The sequence below is a fragment of the Nicotiana sylvestris genome, chromosome 6, assembly GCF_000393655.2.
Source record: "Nicotiana sylvestris chromosome 6, ASM39365v2, whole genome shotgun sequence".
Classification (NCBI taxonomy): domain Eukaryota; kingdom Viridiplantae; phylum Streptophyta; class Magnoliopsida; order Solanales; family Solanaceae; genus Nicotiana; species Nicotiana sylvestris.
The window spans coordinates 65,480,932-65,490,632 of record NC_091062.1 but is presented as its reverse complement, the minus strand read 5'-3'; the positions used below and the strand labels follow the sequence as shown (position 1 = coordinate 65,490,632).

At 32.1% G+C, this 9,701-nt stretch overlaps 1 protein-coding gene across 1 annotated transcript; it reads left to right on the top strand.

Annotated features, from left to right (window-relative positions):
- The first annotated feature begins 4,346 nt into the window (after nucleotides 1-4,346).
- LOC104245838 (pectin acetylesterase 8-like) lies at nucleotides 4,347-8,855 on the top strand. Its single transcript, XM_009801532.2, has 12 exons — nucleotides 4,347-4,585; nucleotides 4,672-4,754; nucleotides 4,921-5,050; nucleotides 5,184-5,263; nucleotides 5,441-5,527; nucleotides 5,611-5,735; nucleotides 5,832-5,892; nucleotides 7,381-7,434; nucleotides 7,537-7,614; nucleotides 7,987-8,068; nucleotides 8,212-8,351; nucleotides 8,587-8,855. Exons 1-12 carry the CDS (start codon nucleotides 4,444-4,446, stop codon nucleotides 8,701-8,703), a joined length of 1,179 nt encoding a protein of 392 aa, XP_009799834.1. The 5' UTR covers nucleotides 4,347-4,443; the 3' UTR covers nucleotides 8,704-8,855.
- Nucleotides 8,856-9,701: the final 846 nt, after the last annotated feature.

Below are 9,701 nucleotides of genomic sequence, written 5' to 3'. Positions count from 1 at the left end.
TGAAATACAGGAAATAGAAATGCATTTTTGTTAATCTTAATTCTATGGACATATAGACATTAAGTTAGCTTGAATAGGCGAGTAAGAATTCGACAGATTCTTATGAGCAATATCAACCCTATCAATCAACAATCCAGATAAATCAATTAGTCATTTTAAGCCAAGAACACAACATGATTGTTAGCTAGCCCGTGACCCTGGAGGATTCTCTCCTACTGATTGTTATTTGAAATTGCTATTTGTTCGGTTGATTTCTAGTTAATTCATTGCTTGATAGTTTTAGGTAGTAAATTAGTGACTTCTATATTTTGTGAAAAATCTCTTGAATCGATAAGTTAATTGAGTTTGACTCAGTCAATAGTTAATCACAAGTCTTCGTGGGAACGATACTCTACTCTCTACTTTATTACTTGACGATCGCGTACACTTGCGTAAGTGTTTTTGGTCGCAACAAATTACAAGAGTCTCGTTACTCACCAGTTTGTATAATTAATGAGCTAATAAGGTGGAAAATTAGTGCCAGCAGCTTGCTTATCAGTAACAAGGAGATAACAATAGAAACTCCAAAATTTTTAGTGCGTCAGAACTCCCAAAGGTCTCAGATGAACCCCGAGTAATGCACACACTGAGAGAGGTCTAATAGTAGGATTCCGGTGGCCTTGGCTTTTAGCCGGCCAAGAGTATAATCTTAGAATAGTTTAGAGTGAGTGAGTTTGAGAAAGCAGTAGCAGTAACAATAGTTAAGTTTTTTTCGGGGAAACATGGAGGGGGTTTATATAGTAGTAAAGATTAACACACAAATAAAGAAATACAGTCAATCGAACATAAACAAGGAAAGAATAACATGCAAAAGTCAATTTAGAATCGGATTAGGAGAAAAAACCAGATAAACCTTAGTTTGTCAAAGGTCAAAAATTGACTGGAGATCTCGGTAAATCGAACCCTGATAGTTTTGCTATGAACGTATACAAACAAAATATTGTCCAAATCTTGAAGAGCGAAGTCAAATTCCCTTGATTCGGAGATTGGTACTTGCCAAAGATGGGCAAGCACTTAGTAACACCATAGTCTTGTAAGTAACAACGAGGCAGTACATATAAGGTAAGTGAATCATGTAAGGAATCCATGATTTGATCAGATTCAGAGAAGATTGGGGAGGAGGCGCCTAGGATTTCTAAGCAAGATAGAGGGAGAGTGTTTAGGGGCGAGCGTCTTGGAGAAATGGGTATTAGGGTTTGGGGTTGGGTAGTTTAAAGGGGCGGAGTGATCGTGGGCCGTTGATCTTGAGAGATTAACGGCCAGGATTTAAAAAATAGATGGGGCGGGTCGTTAGTGGGTCTGGATCGGGTTTGGGGAGAGGGTTACTTGGTCTGGGTTGTGGGACATTGGCCAATGGTATGGGCTAGCTTTGGTCCGAATTTTGGCCTAATTTTGGGGCAGATTTTAAAAATAAAGAAATTAAGAAAAAATAAATTAATAAAATATCTAAAAAGTATAAAAAATATTATTTAAGAAAATAAATATTTTAAAATAATAATTGAAGGTTGTAAACATATAAAAAGTTATGTTTACCCCAAATAAAATTACAAATATAATTAATTGTAAAATATAGGCTATTATTGTAAATACTATAGATAAAACAGAAGAATGAGAATATTATTGTGTAAGAAGAGATAAAATATTATAAAATGCATAAGAGTATAGAATGTTAAATTGGATGATTTAATAAACTTAAAAATAATTTAAAGAGAAAATAAATATTTCAACAAATTAACATGTGAGAAGATCAAATTTAAAGCTTTAAAAATTATTGAAAATTATAGAAAAATACTTATACGACCTTGTAAGTTGGGTAAAATGCAAAATGATATTTTGAAAATATATGGAATATTTTATAAAACATGAGGGCAAAATTGGGTATCAACAGAAATATCCAAATGCAAATTCGGACATACGTGATCATAGGCTAAAAACTCGTGTTTTAGTCGTTGTAACAACACTTTAATTATTGCATTTTACAAAGGTTTGAGCTTAAATGATAATGAATTGTACTAAATTCATGCTTTATGCCTTGCAGGAAGCTAATCCGACTTAAGAACTAACTTTGGGATGAATTTGATTGATTTGGGGCTTTGAAGTCTGAGTAAAAGCTAAATAAATCAAGTCGGTATTGTGTTCGGGAGTCGCAAAGCAAGCCCGGATAGCAAAACAAATGAAAAAAACGAAGCAACGCAAAATATTGCACTGCCGCGCCGCGGGGGGCGATGCGTGGGGCGCCGCGGCAGTGCAAATATTTTCGCTGCATTGTTTTGCTCCTTTAAAATGCATTTTGCCTCAGTCCAATCCATGTATGTGTCGCACGGGGCGTCGCGGAGCGCGCCGCAGGTGTGTAAAAATCACAAAATTATTCTATTTCGGACTAAAAAGGGCATACTTGTCAAAACCCCTTCCTAAACGATTAAAAAGGTAAAAGCAGTGCCATTATTAAGAGAGACCTGTTTTTGGAGAAGAAAAAGAGGAAGGAGATTCATCTTGAAGAAGAGAATCAAGGAGAAACATCAACTTGGAGCAAGGATTAAAAGAGTTTTTCTAAACCTTCTCCTAGTATTTACTCATATTATGTTTATGACTTATATTGTTGATGTTTGTATAATTATGAGTGGCTAAAAACCCAAATATTCTGGGGTTATGGGTGTTAGACGATTATGTTGTTTGAAGCTTAGATTGATGATCTTGAATTTATCGTTAAGGGTTGTTTATTTGATTCTGCTGTTAATTATTTTACTGCATCGCTAATAGTGAAATACTATTTACGAATCTTGAGTTAAACTTGAAAAAGGAAATTCTTGATTGCATATAGAATCAAATAGAGCAAGATCTGGATCCTGGGCATCGGGTGAAAGATTCGCGATTAAGATAGAACTATACTTAATTGCCTTGTTTGGTTGAGAAATAAGGATTTGTAAATGCATTTGAGTTAATATTAATACCATAGAAATATAGGTATTAATTTAACTTGAATAGGCGCATAAGAAATCGACAGATTCTTATGGGTATTATTAACCCTATAATCAATAACTCAGATAATTCAATAAATCATTTTAAAGCTAAAAACGTAGTATGATCTCTAGCAAGCCCATAACCCCGGGATATCTCTTTTATTAATTGTTAAAAGAAAAATTCATAAGTGGCGTAGTAACTTTGCGTTGTATTATTGTTTGTCTACTAGTTAAATTGTAAATTGGTTATTTATGTATTTTGTGATGAATTAGCTTGAATCGATAATTGTTTGAGTTTGCATCAGTCGTTAAGTTAATCACAAGTCCTCGTGGGAACGATACTCTACTTATTACTATATTACTTGAAGATCGCGTACACTTGCATGAGTGTTTTGGTCGCAACAATACGCCCAAGTCCAAAATACCATCCGGGCCTAACAGAACCATCAAAACTCCGATCCGAGATCGAATACTAAAAAGTCAAACTTGGTCAACTCTTCCAACTTAAAGCTTCCTATTTGAGAATCATTCTTTTGAATCAATCCCGAATCACCTGAAAAATAAAACCGACGATTCACACAAGTCATAGTACATCATATGAAGCTACTCAAGACTTCGAACAGCTAAACGGAATACAAATGCTCAAAACGACCGATTGGGTCGTTACAAGAATACTCCTTCCAATGTGTTTGCGTTTTCCCTCGAAATTATTAAAGCACATGATAAAACTATCCCTAACATTTGGTTATACTTTCCCCTAGCATATTTCTCACGTTGACAACTTTTGTGGTACTTTCTAGTGAAATACCAATATCAATACCAGAAGTTTTGATCATAACAGAGCAATTGAAGTGATAAAAAGAAATATACACTCAGAACATCGGCTATAAAAAGATATTAGGCTAGATGCATCACACAACATTCTCATAAATAAAATAGCTATAATTATTAATATAATTAACTTAACTAAATTGTTCATTGTTGCAAGTTTAAAAGATATTTAATTATTTTAAATTCAACAAACGAGTCAATATAACAACATTATTGTTGTCATTTAAATGAATATCGCATCAATTTTAATGCCCATTTTTATTTTACATAATTTTATTCTTTTTTATGTAAATTTTTAGCTTATTCACACGTGCAACGCTAATATTTTAAAGCTAATAACAATAATAATATAGATAAATGATAGGCCTCAAAAATATATCTTGAGGTCCCTAGTGAAAAAATAAAACAAGTGGTTAGTCCTTTTACAATGCCTAATTTTCCGGTACTCCACTTTCTAGCTCCCTAATGAAAGTATATATACATCGTTTCATAATTGATTAGTTAGGGTCAATACCTCTTTTGCAACATATTTACAAAGTATATATATGTTCAGAAAAGTTGTTTTCTTCTTATACACTATTACATCCTTTTGTCATATTATAAGTTTTACAGGATGGTGATGGCGACAAGATGTCTTCAACTTTTTTGCTTAATTGTTTGTTCTTTGGCCATCATTAAAACTGAAAGTGCAACAGACTTGGATTTCTATGAAGTGAAGAAAACAATTGTTAAGAACGCGGTGTCAAAAGGAGCAGGTTAATTTCTTAACTTATATACAACTCAAAATCTAAATTGGGAAATCGAAAATTGAAAGAGTGTTTTTGGCCTTATTTATTGCCAGTATGTCTGGATGGATCACCTCCAGCATACCATTTTGAACCAGGATTCGGAGAAGGAGTTGGAAATTGGTTTGTACAACTTGCGGTAAGTCATGTATAATATATACATGTGTAATTCAACTATATATATATATATGGACTTTGTGCAGGAATATTGTTTAAATATTTGAAAAATTTTACCTTGTAATATTTCAGATTTTTGCCCTTTTCGAAATTTCTTAAATCTTTGGAAATTTTCATGATATTCTTAGGGAGGAGCATGGTGCACAAGCGTCGAAACATGCAAGGAACGAATCCGTGACAATAAAGTGGGTTCTACAACTATTATGGGACCATTCACATTTCAAGGAATTTATAGCAAGAATCAGAGTGCAAATCCAGGTTTTCTTGGATTATACTATCTAAATCTCCTTCTGAATTTATAAAGAAAAATTTATTTGTGGAAACAGTAGCTAAAGTGAATATTTCTAGTTTATACATATCTTGTTACTAATTCATGAGGTAAAATATGCAGATTTCTACAACTGGAACAAAGTGCTTGTTAGATACTGTGATGGTGGTGCATTTACTGGAGATGTCGAATACGTTGATCCTGTAATGCCCTTTTCAAGTTATAATTTCAAATTACAATTTTGATATGTTTAATTATCTGTTGAATATCTACTAGGAAAGAAATTAGCACTCCTTAATTCTGAGGGTTTCTTTTATATTTTTCAAATCCAAGAACCTTACGAGAGAACGTGGAATTTAATCATACTGTATTTTGTTTAGGCTACTAATCTTCATTTCAGAGGAGCAAGAATTTTTGAAGCAGTAGTGGAGGATGTGTTGGCAAAAGGATTAAAGAATGCCAAGAATGTATGTAAATTCTATATTGTAGTTGAAATAATTAATTAAGTATACTAATTAGATTTCGTGCTGAAATTCTTTAACGATTGCAGGCTATTCTTGCTGGAAGTTCAGCTGGTGGATATCCAGCAATGCTATATTGTGATCATTTTCGCAGTCTACTGCCAAATACTCCTAGAGTGAAATGCTTCGTTGATGGTGGTTATTTTATCCATGCGTAAGATTTTCAAATATCGTATATTATCGTCTATTACAAAATCGTACAAGTTTTTAATTGCAATACTATAACTTTTGAATTATCGCTTTTTAATAGGAAGAATCAAAAGCAAGCAAGAGGCTTCGAAGAAATATACAACGGACTTGTTACTTTACATGTAAATTCTTATTCCCTTCTTATCCTACTCTACTAATTTATGTTAGTTTAATATAAGTTACTAAATAATACCTCTATTTTCATTTTATTATTTTTTGTACACGTGCGTCATATAAATTAGAACAATTATTTTAAAAATCATATAGATAATATATTAATGTATGTGTATAATGAGTAATAAAAAAATTAAAACAAAAATACTATAAGGATCAATTTGACGAATACTCAGCCTATTTGAATAAAAGATTATAGTTTAAAGGTCTGCGGTAGTCGTGGTAATTTTTCAGATTAGCGTATCATGCTAGGGATTTTTTACATGTTTTTTTTCCGCATTAATATATTTTACTTTGAAAATATTCCAATAACTAACAAAAAGAAAAAAGTACAATTTGATAAATAAATATTGTCGTAGTAATATGACCTCAAATTAGAGTAGACTATAAATTTGAATATTACCATTTATTATAGTTAGCAGTTCTAACAAGGATGATTTTATATCTAAAAAGACGAAAATACTTGTACAATAAACTTTAATTTGAATATCGCCATTCACCATTTATATATTGTAGTTACCAGCTTTAACATGGATGATGCTATATCTCATAAAAAGAATATAATTATATAGTTTCATGATTTCGTAAAAAGTAACAAAGAAAAATTAATATAAAATATAAAATGATCCGCACTTTATAACCACATATATATAGATCTAGATGGGATAGTGACTCAGAGAAGAATTTAAAATCCATTTATATTAGAAAGACAAAGTGAAACTTACTTGAAAAAATAGTAGACATAAGAGAAAATTGCAAACAATCCCCATGTCGTTGATAGAATACGAGAAGCTTTGTAATGAAAAGTAAAACCACAAAAAATATTATTTTCGAAGAGAAGGCTACCTTTCTTTGATGCATGCTATTTTACTTTACTATATTTGAACATATAGACAGCTTATTATGCACTTCTATAGAATGCTATGAAAGATTGTGCAAGAAAATTATTATAGTGGAAGATAAAAAATACAAACAATCAGTGATGACTAAGAAAAATTATAATATTGTTACAATTGTAAAAAGTATAGAAAGCCTATTAACATGGAAGATGAAAAAAACAAAACATAAACATATAATTATATTTATGTATACGATTATATTATATATGGAGTGATATCTGACTGAAGGATAAAATGATCATTCAACTTTTAATGGGCATTTTGGTCTTTGAACTTTTCCTTTAGGTCTTTATATTTATAATATAGTATGATCTGATATGATATGATATAATGTTCATAGTTTTAATGAAAGAAAGAAAAGACTCTTGGCCTATTCCAAAAGCATCCTTAAAATTTGTGGTCTAAAACATACCATGATATTTATATAACAATAAGACGTCATGTTAAGCGTAAAATAAAAAATTTAAAGTTAAACGAAGGAGTCAAGAGTTAGTCAATTCTTTTTTTTTTGCTATCTAAACCTATGACGAGTTGCAGGGATCTGGCAAGACGTTACCCAAATCATGCACTTCAAAAATGAAACCGCTATTGGTACGTACATGAATTACCTAATTCCCAAATTCAATTGTTGTTTGAATCTTTTGTCATTAAACTACTAATTATAAACATACAAACTCCAATTCGTGAGTGCAGTGCTTATTCCCTGAAAACATGCAACAAAATATCAAGATACCACTTTTCATTGCGATGTCAGCATTTGACATATTTCAGGTAATTAGGTGTTTATCAATTGTTATCATTTTGTTTATACCAGGTTGTGCAAAATTTAAACATGTTTGGATAGCCAATTTCCTTTTTTTTTTTTTTTTTCTTGTGGGAGATTTACGATATTTTGATACGTGGAAGAACTTTTTACAAGAACTTCGGCCACTTCTTCAGATAACAAAATAAAATTAATTTATTTTTTTTATTTTTTATTTTTGGCATAAAATGTGGAATCACTTACACTAACATATTTTTTGAAAGATCTCAAGAAATTTTTTATAGACAAACTCGCTCTATCATATTCTAGTATGTGGTAAATTATTTAGATTTTTTTTCGTTTGCCACTTACTGTAGTATCTTCTAAATGAACGGCTGCAGATTAACACTACTGTAGAACCTAATTTACACGACGTCATTGAAAATGGGACATGCACTACAAGTCAGAACAAAGCCTTCAGAGGTAATTAGTACAAATTAAACAATGATTTAGTTCTTTTACTATTAAATGAGCTAATTAATTATCATATCACTACCAATGAAACAAATTCATTTGCGTTATGAGTTACATTATATGTCTAACGTTTTTGGATTTTTTTATTTCAGAATTTAGGTCGGAATTCTTAAGTACTCTGCCCAAACCAAACAATCCTAAAATGAGAGGTGTTTTCATTGACTCAGTAAATCATCATACATCGCTACTGACAAGGTGGTCTCCTGAAAACGCCACTATGATAAATAACCTGGTAAGAGATTATTTATTTACAATTTATGTTTGGATATTCACTTAAGGGTTATGTAGAATACTGTATTTCATAATGTCTTTACATTCGCTTATTCAGTTCGTGATAGATTTAAATTCATGCTATGGTTAATAGTTTATTGTGTTATAATAAGAAATTACAAGAACGTAACAAAGGAAAAAAATCGAAGAATATTTCTATATGTTAATGACTTGTGAAGTGTATGTTTTATATACAGAGTCTACCAAAGGCATTTGGTGATTGGTACTTCGATCGGAAGTACTGGTATGTGATAGATGAGCATGATTTGCCAATCTCTAAAAAGCATGAGCATGACGGAAGGGCAGACCCATAAGGCGGATAATCTCAATGTGCAATGCTTAGAATCCATTTATCTCAAAATTTGCTGACAACTTTAATTTCTCATGTCTATTGTAAATTGTTGCCAATATGATTGTTGACAAGGAGGATCACTTCCACCTAAATGGTGTCAATTTCGTTGCTCCACCATTGTGCCATAAGATTTACTTTTGAGTCGAATTTAAAAGTAATAGTGTTATACTCTCTCCGTTCATTTTTACTTGGCACGTTTTGATTTTTCACGCTCCTTAAGAAATAATAAATGAAGTGCATAATTTACCATGATACCCATATTAATTAATACATATTTATTGGAGTTGAGAAAATGATTTGAAATGTGTCACGACTCGAAGTTCCCACCATTGAAACCGTGATGGCGCCTAACATTACACTTACTAGGCAAGACAACGTTAGAACAATCTACTCCTTTTAATAGTTTAAATTAGATATTAAAGAAGAACCGATATAACTGAATAAATTTAAAGTAACAATGCGGAATTTGAACTAACCAAATATCTATTATAATTCCTTGAACCTGGTGTCACGAGTGAACGAACTACTAGAGTAATATACATAAGGGTCTGAAATAAATAACACACTGTTCGAATAAAAATACAAAGCTAAATAGACAGAGGATGGAGATTCCAGGAGCTGCGGGCGCTGAACAACCGTAACTCAAGTTTCCGCGAATGTCTGATCCGAGCTGGCTAATAACCTCCATTGGGACCGTCTCCAAAATTTGTACAGTGTGCATAGTGCAGTATCAGTACAACCGACCCTATGTACTGGTAAGTGCCGAGCCTAACCTCGACAAAGTAGTGACGAGGCTAAGGCGGGTCACCTACGCTGAAACCTGTACGCAGTCTATAATAATGACACAATAATTAAAATATAGTACAGAATGAAATAGCCAACAGGAAATGATAAACGCAGCCTTGAAAATAAACCAGTGTCGTCCAAGATTACCAATCTCTACCAACTCAAATAAAAATA

Bases quoted from the DNA above. Each gene is read 5' to 3' on its own strand.
- LOC104245838 (XM_009801532.2), top strand. From the start codon at position 4,444: ATGGTGATGGCGACAAGATGTCTTCAACTTTTTTGCTTAATTGTTTGT. The intron at 5,051-5,183 runs GTTTTCTTGGAT...TAAAATATGCAG, and splicing joins GAATCAGAGTGCAAATCCAG to ATTTCTACAACTGGAACAAA. The intron at 5,893-7,380 runs GTAAATTCTTAT...GACGAGTTGCAG, and splicing joins ACGGACTTGTTACTTTACAT to GGATCTGGCAAGACGTTACC.